Raw genomic sequence first — 23,779 nt, 5'->3', positions numbered from 1 at the left:
AATGATGGAAAATAGAATAAATCCTTATATGTTATCCACGGTATTGATCTTCATTGATCCATTTTGTTATGTATTACCGTGAAGGCTTCATTGTTTGTCTCATGTTGAGCATGATACAACTAAGTCGATTAGTTTTGGCTTTTTTGGTTGTTCCATGAGATGTTATATGTTGAGCACTAGTGAACTATGTTAATCATCTTGATTGGTTATTTAGTTATTTGTTCCGAAAATATTCTTTTGCCGAGCAAAATCTTGTGACAATTAAATTGATTACTTCGGTGATTAGTTTGCACTACACCATTTTTTCCAAAATAGCAACTAAAATTTGCAACAGCGGTTATGCAGTTGCAAAACCACATGTGCTGCCTGTTTGTGTGCCAGGTAACACCAGAACTTCCCGTGTGCGACCTGGTTGTGTGCCTGGTAACACCTAAATCTTACAGTGAGGTATGTAAATCTCCGCCGTAGATACAGTTTTTAGAATAAAATCTAAACCATTAAATTAAACCCAACCCATATACACTTAACTCGCTTCATCTTTCCTCTTCACTTCACACTTCTTCTTTCTCTAGCCGAATTCTATTTTCCAGTCCAAAAAACTCTGAAGTCATCATTCCCTCTCAGTTTGAAAACTCGATTAACAACTCAATCTTTAGACAAAATCTCGATTCATTTTAAGTGAAGAAGATTTCTCGATTAAATCAAGCAAACCATTTCGTTTTAGGTGAAGAAGATTACAATGTTTGCCTAATCTAGGGTTCTTAGAATATTTTTTTTCTGTGAGGTTTTTGCTATAATGGAGAGACTTTACCTATGGGTTTTATTTAATTTTTGTTTTTCTTCTTAGATATGGGTTTTAGAGTTTTCTGATGATGATGCCTTGATGTTCTCCCTTAACAAAAAAAAACCCAGAAAACCCAGGTTAGGGTTTCTTCAAATCAAGACCTCGTTCTGTTCATTTGCATTAAGGTTTCTGATTATTTATTTATTTTTGTATTAATTTCGGTTTGTATTTTAATTTTAGCTAACTATGTCTCCACCATGTAAAGGTAATTTTATTAGACTTTAGGGTTTCTGTTAGATTGGTAGTTCGAATTTTGATTTGTTTGTTGGGGTTTCAGTACCCATCCCTCAATTTCTTCACTCTCTGTATTAGTAATTGACTAATGAATGTCCATGATGATCTATTGTTGTGTAGGTATGAAGGAACATGATGATTTATCTCATAGAAAAGTGTATGTTGCTCAAAAGGGGCTTGTCAAGTATCTTCAGTGGTTACAGGTATGAGGACTAAATGGTACACTCAATTCGTTGTTGTGGTTGATATGAGTGTTTAAAGGGTTAGGAATTATGGGTCTGTTTTCAATTCGTGAGTAGTTGCAGGGAAGGAGATGAGACAGGGGTTAGAAGGATACACTCAATTCATCTTTGCAAACAGAAAGTCGTGCACACAACATGTTTGAGGAAATGCCCGAGTGCTAGCTGAAGTTGTTATTACTGTGAATAAGGGATTGAAAGTTTTATTTAATGAAATGGTCTTGCTGCAAGCTGTTGTAGGGGTATATGGATTGCAGTGCAGGAACTGGTGATTGATGTTGGCTAGAAATGGGGAAGACGCAAGCGCAATGGCTATGAATTCATAGAAATTCAACTGGTCTGGTCACTTCTCCCTGCCTTTTCTGTTGTATGTTTTGATCAATTAATAGTCATTTTACCACAGTTCTTTGAGACTCATCAATTCAGATTAACAGGTTCCTGGTGATGAACTAAAATGGGTCAAACTCTGCACAGATGATGACTTTGTCGCAGTTTCCTCTTTACAGAATTGGAAAACCAAACTCGTACTTTCTAATCCATTCTATCGTAATTGTTCGGTGTGTTTTATTTTTATATTGATTTTACATTTCCTTAAACTTCCTTTCTTTTATTAAAGTGTTAGATTGTGTGTTTACTTTCTATGGTGCTCGAATTCTTAATGGACATGATCCTAATGCTCCAATTTCATGCATCAATCTAAACTTTATTTCTTTTGGTTAGCCTATTACGAACCAGAAGCCTAATTTCTAATTTTTAATGTCTCCAATTCCTATGAACTGGGTTAAGAGCTATCACTAATGTGATTTTGGCTTTACAGATGCCAAGCGTTTGATTGGTAGGAACTTCTGTGACACCGCTGTCCAAGGTGGTATCAAGAACTGGCCATTGAATGTTCTATCTGGTCCAGCTAACAAGCCCATGATTGAGGTCTCATACAAGGGAGAAGAGAAGCAGTTCGCCGCTGAGGAAATCTCATCCATGGACTTGATTAAGATGCATGAGATTGTTGAGGCATACCTTGGTTCTATAGTTAAGAACTTTGTTGTTACAGTCCCTGCATACTTCAACGAATCTCAACGTCAAGCTACAAAGGGTGCTAGGTCGTTGCTGGTCTTAATTTTATGGGTATCATCAATGAGCCTACGGCTGCTGCCATTGCCCGGTACTAGTCCTTTTTAATTTTTCATGTTTATTACTGACTAATACTAGTTTGTTTATATGTATGGACTTCGCAAAATGAATTGAGAATTCAGACTAATTCAAACTAATACTAGTTTGTTTACTGACTAATACTAGTTTGTTTATGTGTATGGAATTTGCAAAATGAATTGAGAATTCAGAAGAAGATTACCAGTTCACTAAGGAAAGATATCAGGTAATAATGGAGGATTTGATACTAACTGTAACATTAGCTATATGTAATGCTTGCTCTTTCTCAATGAGTGAATATTTATTACATGGGTATGGTTGCTTTTTATTATATTCTTTTTGTTGTTATATAAATAATAGTAAAATTTAAGTACTGAACTTATTTATAATAAACAGGTTGATGCTCTTCAGTGCTATCTTTCCAACTGAGATACAGGTCTTTGCCACTTTTTCATCTGGTTGATAAAATGATTCTATTCCACTAAGTATGAGAATAAGTAACTTTCTTACTCTATTTGGTTTGTTGTTTCAGACGATGGATTCTCATTTTCTTGTTTTGATGAAGTTGATAGTGGTGCCATTGTGCCATCTGAGATTGTACACTCAATTGACATTCATCCTTCGCGAAAGCAGCGGTAAGATGCCTTCTCTAATTCCCACTTCTCTTAGTCCTGTAATTTCATGCCTTCTCCCCTCTATCTTCCTGATCTTTTTTCTTTGTTATTAAAATGTTGACATTTAGCTTCCTGCTCACTTAATCCTGTGATAGGTTTTGAACCTTGGAAGAACATTATCTGTTTCACCAGTTGCACTAATTTTCTCGAACATTCTATTTGGTTCAGGCACAAATACTGAAGAAAATGTTTATGAGAATCATGTCACTCAGGTATTTGTTTGTGTCTGTTAATTTTGTTTTTGACCTAATTTCATCACTTGAGCAAGTTCACGTAAGTAGCATAATGTGCATTACTAATTCGTCACTTATGATTTTCAGGCGCTCAATAGGATATAATCCAAGATAATTGGTTCCGGGGAGTGATCGACCAGATGGTGGCCCGCCCATGCGGCTCCAAACGATCACTCGAAGATGGTTGGACGTGCTGCCATTTTAAGACGCTTAATCTGTGACTTGTTCAATCAAGCTTTAAAATAGCGATGCTTCATGCATATCGATTGTTTTGAGCTGCTTGCTTTAAAAACGATGCATTACATGCATCGAGCATGCAAGATATTTCATGAATATCAAATCCTTAAATAATTTAGTTATTTAACCTAATAGCATCGTATGCTATTTCTTGCAGCGGGTCCCACGACTCGACCCACTCATTCGAGGCATCAAACATGTCACAAACTGGGAAATACTTACTGGGATATTGGTATGGCGGTTTACAACGTGCGGCGTGCAACGTGCCCATTATGAGAACGTGTCAGGAGGCATGGACGGTTAACGATGATGAGGGAAGTGGGCAAAGGCGTGATCGAGTGACAATCACCTACACGACCCCACTACTCCATCACTCAACTTCCTACACTTCCTACGAGATGAGGATTGCGCTCAAATGACTTGTACAAATAGGTTCTTCGACCTATTTTAACACAACACACAGAAAACCAAGTGTTGTAACCAACGTATCCAGAAAACACCCAGAACTGATAGCTTACATTATACAAGCCAGTTCAACATTCTGATACAAGTCATAAACATCCAACACCTTCACAATCTCAACACATTTTTCGCCTCCGTCCCTAAGATCAACCCCATCTCCTTCACTTTGTGACCGAAGCAAGTCTGGAACAGTCATTTCTTGGCTTAGGCCAAAACTGTACAGATTGATTTCTCGAATCTAAAAGTACTCCCGTGCAGTGTATTTGTTTAGGGTTTAGATTCGTTTCTCATTCAGACACACCCCAAATTTACCAAAAACAGCAGAAACAGTTTTCACCCTCAAACAAATGGTGATCACAGTGGGAGGTTAATCTCTCGGTTGCAAGATCAATTTTCGATTTCATTTCAATTTCCTCAAAATTTAAGATGGTGGATCTTAGGTCTGGATCAGCGACAAATCCTGATGTTACTGGCGCTGACAACACCCCTGGTGTCCACATTCCTGCCGGTAACACCAATGTACTGCCTACCAGCACGATCAACGCATCTGGCGGTACCACATCCTCAACCACCAACACCAGCGGCGCAGAAGACACTCCCTCGGGCGTTACATCTCCGATCACCAGAGCCAGAGCCGCTGCCGCCACCCCCATTATTTCTTTAAGTGTGACGCTCCCAGTTGTCACCAGAGCTGTTGTCACTCCACCATCAGGACGAGGTGCTGGAGGAAGCCAACCCTCTATTACCATTGTTGATTTGATGGAAGGACAAGAAGTTCTTGCTAAGGCTCAGACGGACATGGCCACAACTCAAAAGGAGTGAAACAATGAACATCCGAATGATTAGTCAAGAAATTCAGAATTCGGGCGTTAGATTATCATAAACCAAATGTGACTGAACATCAATTTGTGGAGTTGTGCATTAATGCTTTATGGGGACTCTGTTCACAAAACCATGTAATCTATGACGGAGCATGTGTGAGATTCTCTATTTCTCCAAGGTGCAACGCCGAGATATATTTTCATCCCTCAACCGTGTTGCGTCGGCGCTTCGACCTTTGCTCAGGAGCCGCTTCAACGTTGTCTCCAGAAGCTGCTCCACTTCAACGTTTCGCTCCAAAAGCCGCTTCAACGTTCTCTCCAGAAGCCGCCACTCCTTCCTGCCAAGGTTCGTTCCCGTAGTCGTCACTCCTCCCTGTCAAGGATTGTGATCGCAGCCAGCCAAGTCTCTTCTGATCACAGCTTCTGCCAAGAACCGCTACTGCTCGTTCGTTGATACCAGCCAGAGCCTCACCATAACAACAACCACTACAAAGAATATTTCGTCCATGTTATGTTCCAAGCATCCCATCCAGGAAAGTACCATAAGCTTGTATCAAATCACAGAGGCATGAATTCAAGGTGGTACAACCAAAGCAAGCTACACTTGGGGACTGAAGCCTGCTTGAGGTTTGGAAGTTTAAACGGAGTCACTGCCTTACCAGCGAATACAATGGAAGCACATCTTCCACGAGAAAATAAGCTCAGGATAATTACACATGGGGACTTTCGCACGCTACTTACTCACGGGAGAGCCTGATACACCCGAAGTCCAATCATGCGTGAAGGACATGCCTTGCGGAGACAGAGCTAAATAACTATACTTAAACTAAATGTTTTATATCTATTAGGCATATCAAATAAATTTTAAATCTCTTAGTGTTGAGACGTTCAAATTCCTCAACACTCACCATTGTGTTGCCAGACAAACTTCCTCAACACATCCCTCCTCTTGGTGTTGAGACGTGCAAATTCCTCAACACCACTATTGTGTTGCCACGGCATGCTGCCTCAACACATCCTTCTTCTTAGTGTTGAGACGTTCAAATTACTCAACACTCACCATGGTGTTGCCAGGAAAACTGCCTCAACACATCCCTCGTCTTGGTGTTGAGACGTGCAAATTCCTCAACACCACTACTGTGTTGCCAAGGCATGCTGCCTCAGCACATCCTTTCTCTTAGTGTTGAGACGTGCAAATTCCTCAACACTCACCACTGTGCTGCTAGGCATGATGCTTCAACACATCCTTCCTCTTAGTGTTGAGACGTTCAAATTCCTCAACACTCACCATTGTGTTGCCAGACAAACTGCCTCAACACATCCCTCCTCTTGGTGTTGAGACGTGCAAACTCCTCAAGACCACTACTGTGTTGCCAGGCATGCTGCCTCAACACATCCTTCCTCTTAGTGTTGAGGCGTTCAAATTTCTCAACACTCACCATTGTGTTGCCAGGAAAACTGCCTCAACACATCTCTCCTCTTACTGTTGAGACGTTCAAATTCCTCAACACTCACCATTGTGTTGCTATGAAAACTGCCGCAACACATCCCTCCTCTTGGTGTTGAGACATGCAAATTCCTCAACACCACTAATGTGTTTCCAAGGCATGCTTCCTCAACACATCTTTTCTCTTAGTGTTGAGACTTGCAAATTCCTCAACACTCACCACTGTGTCGCCAGGCATGCTGCTTCAACACATCATTCCTCTTAGTGTTGAGACGTTCAAATTCTTCAATACTCACCATTGTGTTGCCAGACAAACTGCCTCAACACATCTCTCCTCTTGGTGTTAAGACGTACAAATATCTCAACACCACTATTGTATTTTCAAGCATACTGCCTCAACATGTTTTCCTCTTAGTGTTGAGACGTGCAAATTCCTCAACACTCACTACTCTGTTGCTAGGCATGCTGCCTCAACACACCCTCCTCTTGGTGTTGAGACCTACAAATTTCTCAACACCACTATTGTGTTGTCAAGCATACTGCCTCAACACGTTTTCCTCTTAGTGTTGGGACGTGCAAATTCCTCAACATTCACTACTGTATTGCCAGGCATGCTGCCTCAACACACCCTCCTCTTGGTGTTGAGACGTACAAATTCCTCAACACCACTATTGTGTTACCAGGCATGCTGCCTCAACACATCCTTTCTCTTAGTGTTGAGACATGCAAATTCCTCAACACTCAATATTGTGTTTCCAAGGTATGCTGCCTCAACACATCCTTTCTCTTAGTGTTGAGACGTGCAAATTCCTCAACTTTCACCACTGTGTTGCCAGGCTTGCTGTTTCAACACATCCTTCCTCTTAGTGTTGAGACGTGCAAATTCCTCAACACTCACTACTGTGTTGCCAGGCATGCTGCCTCAACACACCCTCCTCTTGGTGTTGAGACGTATAAATTTCTCAACACCACTATTGTGTTGTCAGGCATATTGCCTCAACACGTTTTTCTCTTAGTGTTGAGACGTGCAAATTTCTCAACACTCACCACTGTGAAGAAAATGTTCACTCTCAGCAGAGTAACATGAATCTCCCAAAGTGCCAATATTGAGATGTGCACTACATCACTCTCTAAAGAGAATCTTGCATCGACGCGCTTTGGTTAGCCCGATCGAGCATGCTTAATTTCCTTAAGGGAAATCTGGACTGTCCATATCAGTCTCAGAAACGATAGCGGCCACGCAAGTTGGACGCATAATTTAACAAGCCTAGTCAAACCCTGAAAAAATAGGCAATTATTGTGATGACCACCGGCGGGCCCACTTATGCCCTAGCCGGTCGAACACCACACCATATTCCCTAGCGCTGTCAAACTCCAACCCAAAGAAGGGTGGCCGCGCTGTTTTGGGAGAGGCTTGAACGAGCAAGACTGTTCAGGACAGTCTTAAAGCCATCGCAATCGTCCAACTTCGCCAGCCTGGTTGGACGGATTAGATCATCCCATGAATGATCAGGGAAGCGCTAACGCACACGTAGGCGAGCCCACTTCTCCTTCACCCAATCGGTTTTATCACGGCGAGGCCATGGAACAATGAAACGATTTCTCAAACCATGGAAAGCGTGATGCTTCTAAAGGTCGCGGAATTTCCACTAGTGTCTTAAATCGATCACAACCATCCAATTTAGCCAGCCTATTTGGATGGCTTAGATCGCATTTAGGACCATCAGGAAGGTGCACATACGTTCACCGTCATCTTAACATGGGCCCCACGTGATCGATCTCTCCAAAGGAGGATCACAACGTGTCAAACCGCTTGGCCAAAGTCACGTGTGCGTGACTGATTCAAAACCTTAATTAGGGTTTGCGGCAATGCACATCTGTCATAGTTTGATCGTGACCATTCATCTTCACTAGCCTAAACGGAGGGTGTAGATATAGACTCAAGAGGTCCGAAGGATGTCAACGTGATCACTGTGGGCCCACCTTTGTGTGTGACCGGCCGGCCTATGCAGACTAGGGCCCGGCGCCTCGAACGCACGCCCAAAGGTGGCATGCCACTCGGCTTTTAAACCTTTGCGGCAATGTATTTCTGTCGCAAATCGATCATGACCACTCATCTTTTCCGGTCAAATTGAGTGGCCTAAATCGAATCTTTATGGGACCGAGAGGTGTAGGCATGCACGCCGGTGGGCCGTCTCCACGCATGCCTGGTCGGTCCCACCAAAATTAGCGCCCATGCTTGGATTCGATCAAGCCAAAGAGGGGATGTTGCGCATCTCTAAAAAAAACCTAAAATCCATCAACGACAACAAATATGTGCCGTAAATCATCCCGTTCATCCAACTTTGCCAGCTTGGTAGGATGGTTTGGATTAAAAGTTAGGAGATCAATGAAGCGCCTCAATGATTACCGTCCGCTACTCTGCCACAGGGAGTGATCGACCAGATGGTGGCCCTCCCATGCGGCATCCAAACGATCACTCAAAGATGGTTGGACGTGCTGCCATTGTAAGACGCTTAATCCGCGACTTGTTCAATCAAGCTTTAAAACAGCGATGCTTATGCATATTGATTGTTTTGAGATGCTTGCTTTAAAAACGATGCATTACATGCATCGAGCATGCACGATATTTCATGAATATCAAATCCTTAAATAACTTAGTTATTTAACCTAATAGCACCGTATGCTATTTCTTGCGGCGGGTCCCACGACTCGACCCACTCATTCGAGACATCAAACATGTCATAAACTGGGGGATACTTACTGGGGTATTGGTCTGGCGGTTTACAGCGTGTGTTGTGCAACGCGCCCATTACGAGAACGTTTCAGGAGGCATGGACGGTTAACGATGATGAGGGAAGTGGGAAAAGGCATGATCGAGTGACAATCACCTACACGACCCCACTACTCCATCAATCAACTTCCTCCACTTCCTACGAGATGAGGATTGCGCTCAAATGACTTGTATAAATAGGTTCTTCAACCTATTTTAACACAACACAGAGAAAACCAAGTGTTGCAACAAACGTATCCAGAAAACACCCAGAACTGATAGCTTGCATTATACAAGCCAGTTCAACATTCTGATACAAGTCATAAACAGCCAACACCTTCACAATCTCAACACCTTCTTCGCTTCCTTCCTAAGATCAACCCCGTCTCCTTCACTTTGTGACCGAAGCAAGTCTGGAATGGCCATTTCTTGGTTTAGGCCAGAATTGTATAGATTGATCTCTCGAATCTAAAAGTACTCCCGTGCAGTGCATTTGTGTAGGGTTTAGATTCGTTTCTTATACACACACACCCCAAATTTACCAAAAATAACAGAAACAGTTTTCACCCTCAAACACAAAGGTCTTCATTTGGGCTAAAAAAACTCTTAGGCGATAAAGGACATCAGCTAAGGGAATCAAGTGCGTATAGAGCCTTGCGAGGTTCAATAGACGTAAGGAGCGCCACTATAACTGAATTGCTTGGAGGGTGGACTCAGCCTCAACTACATTCCAGTCCGAAGTCTGGTAATAGGTTAGTGTCTGTAGCGGCATAATACAATGTGGTGTTCAATTTGGACGAGGTCCTGCTTTTTTTTTACTATTGCAGATTCCTCCTTAAAAAAATTCTTGTGCGTGTACTTTTTACTTTTTCGCATTATTTGATAGTTATAAGTACTACATACGTTCATACTCCTATCGAAACGAAATAATTGGGTGTATTTGGTGTCCCCTGCGTTTTCATATATCTTTCTTTATTCTTCCTTCTTCAGCGAAACAGTTTCAGTTGCATGTCTATATCCTTAAAAAAAGATATTGTTTAGTTTGAATTTTTTACTTTACGAGTCCTGCAACTTTCTTCTATGAAGTTTTCTGAGATGCTTTCACTGATTCTGAACTGACTTTTTGACTAGGATTTTTCTGAAGAATAAGATAACTTTTATCAAAATGAAGAAAACCCACAACACCATTTGAGTTAGACTCGGGTACAAATTCCTGTAAAACTTATGTCAAAAAGACCAACAAGTTGTATTATCTCTAGTAGGGAAACAAATGCTGAATATTTTTCTTTCTCATCCCCTTTTATATCTTGAGAATCTCATGTATTTACCCGCTTTATTGCTCTAGACTTATACCAAATTAATGTCTTCCCCAATTCTCAGATCATTTGGTATATTTACTTAACATGGAAGACTCAAGAGTTTGTTTCTTTCATGTAACCATCTTCAAATCAAAACAAAAGTCATGATCTAAATCTTACACTACCTCTTTCAATTAGTTAAACCACCTTGTTAGATCCAAAAGAGTTTATTTTTATTGTGAAAGATTTTCTCCCTAAATGAATAAGTATTCTCGAAGGATCGAATGAATCTTTGTTTTGACCCTTTTTTCCATTGTAAAATCCGCTCCTCGACTTCTTAGAATCCTCCAAAGAGAAAAAAGACTTCAATCCATCCTCATATGTTTTCTTCTCAGTTTTGATCCTCCAATAATCATACACAAAAATAATAAAATGAAAAAACCAACAACGAAACGTAAAAACTTCAATAATCAATATATCCCAGATCCAAGAGGAGGAATCGTAAATCTATCCTTGGACGGGGAAAAGTTTAAATAGAACGGTAATAAACTAAATCAGATTTAAAGTTTGAACTTATTGAGGTTGAGTTTTCATAAAGAAATTTCCATGAGACTCTCATTCTTTATGGAATCAAACGATAGTGCAAATGTAAACTTTTTTTGCTTGTGAGGAGGTAGGATACTAACTCACTCAACCTGTTACTACCAAAAATCATGTTGCGGTTTAACTGTGGACATACTAGATATTACCGAATTACAAATGACGATATACAATAAACTTGGAATGGGGGCGATCGAGGAGAATCTTATTCAACACCAATTTAGGTGATTTGGACATCTCCAACGAAGACCTCTGAAGGCACCAATGCACACTAGTACCGTAAGTCTTGTCGTAGACACAAAAAAAGTCATAGGTGGACCAAGATTGGCATGAAAATATATGACGAAAAAATACCGAAAGAAATGAAATATGTCAAAAACCCTGACTTCAAATAATAAAGATTAATTAGAGTTTCATTGAAACCTTACCTACACTAAGTTATTTGACAACTTGGATCTCAAACACCCAGTATTACCTGGTCAGTTTTATCAAGTAACTCGCTAATACTCGTATTCGGTGGATGATATTATATCAGCCAAATTTCTAGTTATTGAATGAATATTGTTCTGGTACTCTTTTTTTTTTTATATCCAAAAGTTGATTAAAAACCCAAAAAATAATCAAAAGCTCATTCTACATATAGGTTCTCGGCTTTGGTAAAGATATATTAAACAAAAACTAAGAGTGTGGGAAGTTTTGCATGATGATACTTACTTATAGAGGGTGTTTGGATAACATATAAAAAGCAGACTCTCAAATTAATTAAGTCGAAAAGTTAAATTTAGTTTGGGAACCAAAATTTAAAAATAACTTCCAGAAGGTGGGGAAATTATACTTCTCACTTCTAAAAATTACTTTTGTTTTTGATTGCCAAACATGATCTTAGCTTGAGAGAACACTGTATGTACCTCTTTGTGAACGAAAAAGTTAAACAATATTGAATAAAATAAGTTTAGATTTAGTGAGGCATGTGTTATCGTCGCAACTACAAGAGAAAAGAAAATATCAACAATAATATATACTACTATTCTTATTTTCATGTTTATAGGTTGGAGACGCTTTTCTAAAAGAGTAAAACAATAATGCTTAGGGTTGGGATTTCGATAATACAAAGCTCTAAACTTAAATAATTCAGAAGTATATGCATTTTGGGTGTTTAAATTGAGCATAAATCATGCAACATATTTTAGAAAAAAAACCTACAATCTATCTTATCTTGCGAGGATAGTAATTGAAAGATTAAAGAAGAACAGAGACATAGATCTGATGTCTTCCGATTTATTTATTTTGACAGGTGGAAGATATTATTGAGATTGTTGTGTGCCAAAAATTCATTAAACAAACGTATGCTGAAATAAATCGGGATGCATTCGCAAAATAATCTCAAAGGAATGCAAAGTATTGATCTGAACTTTTAAAACATTAAAATAAAAGAAAACTAAGGCATCATACCAAAATTTAACATCTTGGTAGTCATATTTAAACAAAAAATAAAAGCTAAGGACAAACTAGTCAATATTTTGTACTTTTAGTTTTGCAAGTTAATTGTTTTGTTCTTTAACAATTTAACCTGTATCACCTTATGTTGTTGTATAACACTTAATAGGTAACTAATTTTAGCATGGTTATTGCCCCTTCCATCATCGAACATATGCAGTGTGTACTTCGGGATCAGATAATAATGTCATGCCATAAGGTTGTCGTTATTAAATATAGGTACATGTATGTTGATATCACATAATAATATGATATTATCAAGGTTATTGTACTCTTCAATATTTCTCATAAGGTGGTGAAAAACATCTCGATAATGTGTCGTTTGGCTTCTTTCTATAAAATTTCAAATAATTTTTGAAGTGGTGTTAGAAGTCTTGTATAATTGAAGCAGGTATCAATCGATTTAGTTGATTACAACATATCCTATTTTACTAGGATGTAGGATGTTGTCTTTTCATGTAACTCAACTGATGCAGTTTAGTAGGAAAACTTTTTCACTTAGTTATACTCCACAGGTTTCTGATGTAGTGGTTATGATTCGACAAGATGTAGGATCATTTTCCCTCGTACAACCTTTTCCCATTGACAATATACTACTTTTAAGGATTTGATGGTCATGGTAATAAATTTTCCAGGGCAAATAGATTTTGCTAAACAACATTAATCAATCACTTATAGGACCTTCCAAACCTTATCAACAGTTTTGCTTCTTTTCGAAGAGATGCAGATTTCTGATTGGGAAGAGTGAGAGGAAAGTTTTTGTATTTTTTTCCGAGTAAGAATAGCAGCGAGAAAAGAGAGAGTAGTAGAGTTGATCACTTAGCTAATGCCTGATGTTTTTTCAAAAGTTGTTGTAGATAGTGGTGAAAACTGGTTCTTTTCGAACTTGTGAAGGTAACTTTTTTTTTAGATTTAAATAAAATTAAAGCAAATTAATTTTCAAAGAGTGATGTCAAGATTTAAAATGGACTAAGGATCCGGATTCACTATTACTTCAAGTTGATTGGTTACAAAAATATTTCATAATTATTATCTAGCTCTTTTTCCATTAAATCACTTATTAATCTATAAGGTGTCCAAATATTAAATTGTAATCCTTAAGCATGATTTATCAAAGAATTAATTCTAAGCATAAAACATCAAAATGATTCACAACTAATTAAGAAAATCATTTTTATCTCTTTTTTTATTGATCCCAGTGAATTAAATAAAATAAATAATTAAGAAATTATAAAAAGAATTTACCAATCAAACATGAGTGAATAGCTCCTCCGTCGCCTCAGTCACCAGGTATTTTAGCCGCTCATCATGTTGGAAAACCTCTCAAAATATTTCATTGATGCTTAAAAGTGTTTTACAATGAAAAGAAAGACAAGAAAATGATGTAAACAGGATTTTGCGACCCACAGAAGGCGTCCAGAGTCAACGACAGAGCTGAAGTGTTGTTGTCGTTGGGAAACTACGACCCACAGATGACAGTCGATGTCACTGTTGATAAACGACGGTCTTGGAGAGTTTGTTCTTCACGTTCTTCCTCCTCGCAGCAGCAGCAGAACCAGAATCTCTGCAACTTGGATTTTCTTGCTCTGTAGTGCTCTAAACCTCTCCCAATTCTCTCTAAACTTCGCTAACACCTTCTGCTCGACACTAGGGACCTATTTATACACAACAGGTCACTCCAATCCTTGTAATAACTCCAAGAATATCCGGCCATAAAAAGAATATTTTCCGAAATATTTTTTATTTATTTCTCTGATTTGTTACGGATTGTTTCCTGGTTTATCTCTTTCACGCATCATCTCTGAGTTGTAGGAGAAGTTTACATCCAATAGAATTAACCCATGCATGTCTCTTCCATCCAACAATTCCAAGAATAGAATATCTTCCCTATTTGAGAATATCTTCCCTGTTTTGATTCCCACCGATTATCTAACCAAATTTGACTGAATCCAACACCCATACCAGCTCTGTCTAGGCCCTAGGAACAAACCCATTTAATTTGGGCCGTTGAATCTCACTGGAACACCTTCAAATCCTCAACCCTAGTCACGGCAGTTCAAGAACAATTTTTTCCCGCCAAAATTTGAATTTCAAAAGGTTGAAGATGATATGCCCCTATCCTGGACTGGGGTGCGAATAGCAGATGCCTTAGGGGTGACCTGGGGGTGCCCCTTTGTAATTAGGTTACCCCTTATCCAAAAGCGAGAGTCTGAATAACACTTGTCCTCCGGGTGCCAAAATCAACTTTTCGAGCCGAATTTTCCAAAAATGTTTATTTCCTAAAAATACATAAAAACACAATATTCGTACAAAAATAGAGTTCCAACAATACAGACATTGAGGACAAATTAGACACAAAAATGTGTCTATCAAATACCCCCAAACCTATTATTTGCTAGTCCTCGAGAAAATATAATAAAATGACTACACTTAGCACGTGCAACAAGCCGTTAAACCACTAAGTGACAGAGCTCTACTCAGATAGTTGCACTATGGACATCATATTCGGAGTCAAACTAATCACATGGAAAGATTAAGACATGGATATAGAAAAACATAGATGGTTTTGATGTTTACTAAGTGAACGGCGTTTCCCATATCTGTCTGAAGGCCTCCGCCAAAATGAACCTATCCTAATGGATTGAGATACTAGTCTGACTAATATCAACACACTGGCATATACAAGGGAACCAGTGGTCGATAACCTAACTCTAGGTCAACACAACTGGCATATACAAGGGTACCAGTGGTCGAATTTATTGAATTTATTCCTTTTGGTCAAATGGTCTGGTCTCAATTTTTTTATTTTTTTAATATATCTCAATCACTCTAATTCACCCTAGCATTGGTAACAACTTGAATCGTGAGCCCCACCTGATCACTTAAAGTACATAGTTTAAAAACAAAATAAAATAAAAATAGAAGTGAAAAGGACTCAACGAGATATGGTGAAACTATCATGTTATTTCTAACACCTGAGCTCTGTGCTTTTATGAATAGACTCTTTAGATGTTTCCATCTATTCAGATTGGTTCCTCAACTCCTACAACCAAGATGCTTCCATCCACTTAGATTAGTTAGTGCCATCCTGAATACGCATAAATTTCTAGGCTCTGGAGTTTAAGCTAACAAAAAGTTTCTTCCCCACCCCCAAACTTAAATCTAACTTTGTCCTCAATGTTCTAAAGATGAAGTTAAAAGCATGAACAAGGAGAAACTGATACCACTGGAGGGAAAAGAAATAAGGAAGGATATTACCGTATCACATGAGCGCGGAAGCCTACCAATAAATGCTAAATTTATAGTCATTAGCTAGACATCAAATACCTCTAAAGGAATTGTCACCTTCCAAAGTCGTATATCAATAGTCGAAACAATTGTGGATCCACAAGACCAAATAGAGCTAACACAAGTATGAGACAACTACACTGGTTTAGACAAATGAAAAGAAGGAGCACGTCCTCATCTAAGGTTTCTGTCAAGACAACTGGGTTTGCATGATTGAGCTTCATATGTGTGTCTCGATAACTATAGTCATCCGCAAAATGGGTCTCTAATACCTGGGTTACCTACTGGAAAGTATCAGGAGGATCGGGTTGCGGAGTCTAAACAGACTTTGTTAGTATCTCAGACGTACAAGGTTCGAGTCCCAAGTTAGGGACTCGAATTAGGGACACTTGACGATCACAAGAATCATCACTACCCCCAAACTTAGAATTTTGGACACTCTCAGACAAACCTCTGATTATTGCTTGAATTTCCGGATCATCCCAGTCTTTAAAATACTCAAGAGATTCTTCTATTTCTCTACTCCAAAACTTAGGATTTTGGTTTTCTCTACATAGACTGGTCACAATATTCCTAATTTCTAGACCATCGGGTTCTTGAAAAAGGTCGATTGCTTTCTCTAAGTTATGATCAGGTGGTTCATCCTCTACTTGCTTTATATCTGCTATGGTCCACTCTAAAGCTTCCTTATTTTCTTGAAGCACGGTCTCTGGCCTATTCTCATGTTCACTATCCAAATCGGAAGCTATAATCACAGGAAAAGACTCGGGTGGGCCTAAAAATGTATAAGTAGGCTCCAACTCAGAAGGCTCTTTTAAACAAGGTATTAAGGTAGACTCAGAAGCTAGCAATGTTTCAAACCTATCTTTCCATATATCAATATCTAACACAGGAATAGAATCCAATAGAGAATTTACTTGTTCAATGTTGTTATCATCGTAGAAATCCAGGCTAAAATGGGGTAGACAACTCTCTAACGGAACTTCCGATACAATGTTTGGTAATCGCTCCTGAACTAAGGTTCCTATCATGTTCACCTCTTCAATGCACGTGTTATCTATCTCAGAATGTAGCTTATTGATATTAAAAATATTCAGCTCAATAGTCATATTACCAAAAGATAGATTCATGATACCATTTCGACAGTTTATGATTGCATTAGACGTAGCTAAGAATGGGCGACCTAAAATCACAGGTATCTGGTTCTCTGGGTCAGGGACAGGTTGGGTATCTAGGACAACGAAATCCACAGGATAAATAAACTTGTCGACCTCAATAAGAACATCCTCTATCACACCACGAGGAATTTTAACAGACCTATCAGCTAACTGGAGTGTTATCTTGGTAGGTTTCAATTCACCAAGTCCTAGCTTTAAGTACACATGGTATGGTAGTAGATTCACACTGGCTCCTAAGTCAAGTAAAGCTTTTTCTCCCGGTATTTTCCTATCGTGCAAGCAATGGTAGGTGCACCTGGGTCTTTATACTTAGGAGTTGTGGTGTTTTGAATAATCGAACTTACATGACAAGCTAAAAAGGATTTTTAGGGACACTAAGCTTTCGCTTTCGTGTACACATATCTTTGAGGAACTTGGCATAAGCTGGTAGTTGCCTAATTGCTTCTAGTAACGGAAGGTTTATTAACTTTCTTAAAAACCTCCATTATATCATTAAAGTTGGATTCACTTTTTGTTGGTACTAATAGCTGGGGAAATGGGGCTCTGGGACAAAGACGGGCTCAACAGGACCCTCATTGGTCTCTTTAGAGACTCTATCAGTCTCTTCATTCTCTGGTTCAGACGGGTGAACTACAACATGTTCACTTTCAGGTATGTCGACCTTATTATCAACTTTCCTTCCACTCCTAAGGGTCGTAACAGAGTTAACATGACTGTACGATTTCTCTCCTCTAGGGTTAGGATCAGTATGACTAGGGAACCTTCCTTCCTCTCTCTCATTAATATACTTAGCTATTTGGCCGACTTGAAGTTCTAATTTAGCAAAAGACTGGGCACTATTCTTAAAATTCTGTTTGGTTTCCTCTTGAAAATTACCCTGGCTTTTTACTAACATTTCCTGGCTTTGTGATAGCATTTCCTGGCTCTTCCTTAATATACTAAGGGTTTCCTCTAAGCTAGTTATTCTATTCTCAGATGGGTTCTGGGTCTGTCCTGAAGGGTTCTTAGTATAACCAAAACCTGGGGGGGCTGAGAATTACTAGACTGGCCTTGATTCTGGCCCTTAGACCAAGAGAAATTAGGATGGTTTCTCCAACCAGGGTTGTAGGTCTCTGAGTAGGGGTCAAACTTCTGACGGTTCTCAAACCTAGCATTGTTATAGACAGCATGAGCTTGCTCTTCACTAACCTGACCTTCCCAAAATGAGTTATCGGGCTCTATTCCACAACTAGAGATTTGAGAGGCTCTATTAGGTTCAACAAGGGACTTATTTTTAGGTTGACCCATTTCCAACGCTTCTAACCTTCTAGATAAAGCAGCAAACTTGGCATCTGACGCAAAACTTGTATCTACCATATTGGTGCTACTTCTATTGACTAAGAGTCTTTTAGGGGGTTCCACAAGACTCCCACTGTTGGGATTTCTCAGCGATAGCTCCTAAGAAGGTAAAAGCATCATCAACATTTTTACTAGTGAACTCACCAGCGCACATAGACTCGACCATGGCTTTGGTCGAATAGTCTAAACCATTATAAATAATCTCTACAAGTTTCATCTTATCAAATCCATGGTGAGGACACTGGGATAGGAGATCATTGAATCTCTCTAAAAACCTATAAAGAGACTCTCCCTCTTGTTGCACACTAGTACTAATGTTCTGCCTAACAGCTGCAGTTTTATGCTTAGGGTAGAACTTCATATAGAAGGCAGCGATAAGTTCCTGCCATGTTTCTATGGATTCAGATGGTAGGTTGTTCAGCCAGGTCTTGGCTTTATCTCTCAAGGAAAAGGGAAACATCTTAAGTTTCAAGACTTCATCAGTAAGGTCTTTTATTCTAATTGTCCCGCAAATTTCCTCAAAGTCCCTAATATGGAAATAAGGGTTCTCATCATCTTTTCCTAAGAATATAGGGATCATCTGAAGAATACTAGGTTTTATCTCGAAATTAGCCGTAGTGGCTGGCAATTTAATGCACGAAGCTCGGTTGGACCTAGTTGGGAACATGTAATCTTTCAAAGTTGCCATCGCTGGCACAACAGAAGTACTAGGGGTACTTTCCTCACGAAGAGACAGATTCTTAAAACTGAAGTTTCCAAAAACAGGGCTCTCAAAAGAACAATCTTCGAGCTCCCTGCTTATATCAGAAGAACTACTAGGTTTTTCGCTAATCAATCGACCTAGAGTATCTCTTTTCCAAGCCCTATTAACAAAATCGGGCATACACTAAAAAAAAATCAAAAAGAAATAAAAATCATAACAGGAAGGTTCTAGCAATCACACAGCAGGCTGACTCGACTTTACCACAGCAAACCTAGAGATTTCTAGCAAACAACAAGCATGATGGCTCACTTAGATTGTTTCTAGACTAGCTTCTATATCTCGAAAGGGAATTCGTTACAATTTAAGCAAACCCCTCTGGAATCAATCCGAGTCAAAGTAAGTTGAATCGAGGCGAGGGAAGCTTAGTGGAGCTTTGATACCCAAGGCCTCACCGAAGTACAAGGCGGCGCAGTCACGCATTCAACTCACAGAAACCGTCATGAACTTCGAAGTATGCTAAAAGAATAACCAATATCCTTCGAAAAAATTTCCTAACAAGCTCGATACCCTATAGGTCTCTTTCTAATCAGATTTTAAAGCTTGGGTTCGCGTTAGGTTTTGTTCTCCTAAAGCGGGCAAGAAGGGAGTGGTGATGAAATCCGAACCCTTATCTTTTTTAGGCCAGGCCTTGCCCTTAACTAGGAAAATAAAGACAGACTGGTTCGTCCTCAAACAATTAGCACCTTAAGGAGTACAGTAACTCGCTTGAAGGGGATTCGCGAGTGTTTCGATTGGACTTACCTCCCGTACCAGACGGGGGATGAACCGTTGTCGTCGACTCGGGCCACGACTCCTATGCCGTGTGCGAACCCGAGGGGCCGAGGTGATATTGTAATCACCGTCCTTCCCTGCACACAGTTTGTATTTAAGGGTACCCTTCCGTAGGGTTTAAAAATTAAAGTCCAAATGTCCAGTCCAATTTAAAGTTCAAAAAGAAAAAAAATAATATTACAGTTTCCCTCACACACTCAAAAAGAATTAAAAATTAAATCCTAAAATTGTCCTCTTTTCTTATCTTTTCGCTTTTCGCTTTAACCTTTTTCCTCTCCAAGTCCTTAGTTTTCACTTTGAACCTGCAAAATAAAGACAAAAAGAAACATAAAAAGGAACAAACAATTCTAAAAAATAAATAATAAACCTAAAAAAAAAAAATTCTACCTAAGAACAGGTCCGCGTCGGCGGCGCCAAAAATTTGATGTTTTTTCAAAAGTTGTTGTAGATAGTGGTGAAAACTGGTTCTTTTCGAACTTGTGAAGGTAACTTTTTTTTAGATTTAAATAAAATTAAAGCAAATTAATTTTCAAAGAGTGATGTCAAGATTTAAAATGGACTAAGGCTCCGGATTCACTATTACTTCAAGTTGATTGGTTACATAAATATTTCGTAATTATTATCTAGCTCTTTTTCCATTAAATCACTTATTAATCTATAAGGTGTCCAAATATTAAATTGTAATCCTTAAGCATGATTTATCAAAGAATTAATTCTAAGCATAAAACATCAAACTGATTCACAACTAATTAAGAAAACCATTTTTATCTCTTTTTTTATTGATCCCAGTGAATTAAATAAAATAAATAATTAAGAAATTATAAAAAGAATTTACCAATCAAACATGAGTGAATAGCTCATCCGTCGCCTCAGTCACCAGGTATTTTAGCCGCTCATCATGTTGGAAAACCTCTCAAAATATTTCATTGATGCTCAAAAGTGTTTTACAATGAAGAAAAAGACAAGAAAATGATGTAAAACAGGATTTTGCGACCCACAGAAGGCGTCCAGAGTCAACGACAGAGCTGAAGTGTTGTTGTCGTTGGGAAACTACGACCCACAGATGACAGTCGATGTCACTGTTGATAAACGACGGTCTTGGAGAGTCTGTTCTTCACGTTCTTCCTCCTCGCAGCAGCAGCAGCAGTAGCAGAACCAGAATCTCTGCAACTTGGATTTTCTTGCTCTGTAGTGCTCTAAACCTCTCCCAATTCTCTCTAAACTTCGCTAACACCTTCTGCTCGACACTAGGGACCTATTTATACACAACAGGTCACTCCAATCCTTGTAATAACTCCAAGAATATCCGGCCATAAAAAGAATATTTTCCGAAATATTTTTTATTTATTTCTCTGATTTGTTACGGATTGTTTCCTGGTTTATCTCTTTCACGCATCATATCTGAGCTGTAGGAGAAGTTTCCAGCTAATAGAATTAACCCATGCACGTCTCTTCCATCCAACAATTCCAAGAATAGAATATCTTCCCTATTTGAGAATATCTTCCCTGTTTTGATTCCCACCGATTATCTAACCAAATTTGACCGAATCCAACACCCATACCAGATCTGTCTAGGCCCTAGGAACAAACCCATTTAATTTGGGCCGTTGAATCTCACTGGAACACCTTCAAATCCTCAACCCTAGTCACGGCAGTTCAAGAACAATTTTTTCCCGCCAAAATTTGAATTTCAAAAGGTTGAAGATGATATGCCCCCTATCCTGGACTGGGATGCGAATAGCAGATGCCTTGGGGGTGCCCTTTAGTAATTAGGTTACCCCTTATCCAAAAACGAGAGTCCGAATAACACTTGTCCTCCGGGTGCCAAAATAAACTTTTCGAGCCGAATTTTCAAAAAATGTTTATTTCCTAAAAATACATAAAAACACAATATTAGTACAAAAATAGTTCCAACAATACAGACATTGAGGACAAATTAGACACAAAAATGTGTCTATCAATGCCCTAGTGGCTAATGCTATTTCTGATAAACACAATTCTGTCGCACATGTTTTGGTTTATATATAAAAAAGTATGTAGGTTTTTTTTGTCTATCTACGGCAATGATTTATTTATTTTTCAATCAGAAGAATTAAAATCATTAAAAGGTCCCCGAGTTGTCACAATAAACCATTGAGAAATATATGTCGAACTAAACTATTAGAACTTAGTAATTTAAAGAGAGAAATAAATTGTTTACATACTACCAGTAAAACCAATTAAATCAAAAAGGGAAAGAAGGTACAATAGTCTAGGTGTGGAACTTTGTATGTTATCCTTGAAAAAAGAACTCGTGGTGATTTTATAATCCGAAACCGAAACTCATCAACACCATTTTTTTTATCGATAAAAAAAACGATAAAAGGATAGAAAAAAGAACAAAACAAAACCTAAGACAAAAAAAAAGAAAAAAAAATAATCAAATTTTATATCTTTCTTTATTCTTCATTCCAAAGCGACACGATTGTAGTAAGCATGTCTATCTTTTTAAAAGAAAGATACTTTTTGATTTAAAGTTTTTTCTTTATAAGTCTTGCAACTTTCTTCTATGAAGTTTTGTGAGATACTTTAACTGATCGTCATTTGGCTTCTTGACTAGGATTTTCCTGAAGAATAAGATAACTTTCATCAGAATGAAGAGAACCCACAACATCATTTGAGTTAGACTTGGGAACAAATTCCTACGAAACTTCTGTTAAGAAGAACAACAAGTTGTATCATCTCTACTAGGGAAACAAATGCCGATTTTTTACTCTTTCCTCTCCTTCTAAATCTTGAGAATCTCATGTATTTACCCGCTTCGTTTCTCTGGATTTATACAAAATTAACATCTTCCCCAAGTCTCTCAGACCATTTGGTTCTTGTATATCTACTTAACACGGAAGATTCAAGAGTTCGTTTCTTTCATGTAACCATCTTCAAATCAAAAATAAGTTATGATCTAAATCGCACACTCCATATTTCAATTACTTAAAACCCTTTGTTAGATATAAAAGAGTTTATTTTTATTGTTAATTTTTTCTCTCCAACTGAATAAGTCTTCTCGAAGGATCAGATGAATCTTTGTTTTGATATTTTTCTCCATTGAGAGATCCGCTCCCCGACTTCGTATAATCCTCCAAAGAGCTAGAAGACTTCAATCCTTCCTCATACATTCTATTCTCAGTTTTGATCCTCCAGTAATCATACACAAAAATAATAAAATGGAAAAAACAACAAGGAAACATAAAAACTCCAATAATCAATAAATCCCGGACCCAAGGGGAGGGTTCGTAAATCTGTCCTTGGGAGGGAAGAAGTGCAATTAACACACTCATAAACTGAATCAAATCTAAAGTTTGAATTGATTATGAAGTTGAGTTTTCAAAAGGAAATTACCATAAGACTCTCGTTATTTATAGAATCAAACGATTATGCAAGTGTAAACTTCTGTTGCTTGTGAGGCAATAGGGTACAAACTCATACAACCTGTAACTGCCAAAAATCATGTTACGGTGTACTTGTGGACATACTAGTCATGACCGAATTACAAATGACAATACACAATAAACTTGGAATGGGGCCGATCGAGGAAAATCTTATTCGACACCAATTTAGTGAATTGGACATCTCCAACGAAGACGTCCAGAGGCACCAACGCACGCTAGTATCATGAGTCGTGTCCTAGAAATAAAAAAAAGGCATAGGTGGACCAATATTGACATGGAAATATGTGGTGAAAAGATACTTAAAGAAATGAGTTGCATCCAAAGCGCTAATCACTATCCATGTACCAGAGCCGTGACATGGGGGATTTGGTCAAAATTTGTGTACGGGTAGCATTAGAGGTTAAAACCATGTTTAGCGCAATGTGGTCAATATCCGAGATTCCTCCGAGATTTCCGTTTTCAGTTTACAACTTAATGAGACGGCTGATTTCGCCGAGACGGAAAG

At 38.6% G+C, this 23,779-nt stretch overlaps 1 protein-coding gene across 17 annotated transcripts; it reads left to right on the top strand.

The window, feature by feature from the left end:
- The first annotated feature begins 561 nt into the window (after nt 1-561).
- On the top strand, nt 562-3,809 carry LOC113288508 (heat shock 70 kDa protein-like). Of its 17 annotated transcripts, none has more exons than XM_026537572.1 (11): nt 562-921; nt 1,025-1,049; nt 1,199-1,281; nt 1,558-1,654; nt 1,752-1,841; nt 2,135-2,479; nt 2,614-2,692; nt 2,863-2,902; nt 2,999-3,101; nt 3,309-3,352; nt 3,461-3,809. In XM_026537572.1, exons 6-11 carry the CDS (start codon nt 2,236-2,238, stop codon nt 3,476-3,478), a joined length of 528 nt encoding a protein of 175 aa, XP_026393357.1. In that variant the 5' UTR covers nt 562-921; nt 1,025-1,049; nt 1,199-1,281; nt 1,558-1,654; nt 1,752-1,841; nt 2,135-2,235; the 3' UTR covers nt 3,479-3,809. The 17 variants fall into 17 exon arrangements, 16 of the variants coding, with proteins under 16 accessions (XP_026393357.1, XP_026393348.1, XP_026393359.1 ...); XM_026537563.1 differs by having other exon boundaries at nt 1,378-1,654; XM_026537574.1 differs by lacking the exon at nt 1,025-1,049 and having other exon boundaries at nt 562-724.
- The last annotated feature ends 19,970 nt before the right edge of the window (nt 3,810-23,779 follow it).

The sequence above is a fragment of the Papaver somniferum genome, chromosome 6 (assembly GCF_003573695.1).
Source record: "Papaver somniferum cultivar HN1 chromosome 6, ASM357369v1, whole genome shotgun sequence".
In the NCBI taxonomy this organism is placed as follows: Eukaryota; Viridiplantae; Streptophyta; class Magnoliopsida; order Ranunculales; family Papaveraceae; genus Papaver; species Papaver somniferum.
The sequence above is the reverse complement of the archived record's forward strand: the minus strand, read 5'-3'. Positions and strand labels throughout refer to the sequence as shown.

Coding starts and splice junctions, on each gene's coding strand:
- LOC113288508 (XM_026537574.1), top strand. CDS start 2,236: ATGATTGAGGTCTCATACAAGGGAGAAGAGAAGCAGTTCGCCGCTGAG. Junction 2,693..2,862: donor TCACTAAGGAAAGATATCAG/GTAATAATGGAG, acceptor TATAATAAACAG/GTTGATGCTCTTCAGTGCTA. Junction 2,903..2,998: donor TCTTTCCAACTGAGATACAG/GTCTTTGCCACT, acceptor TTGTTGTTTCAG/ACGATGGATTCTCATTTTCT.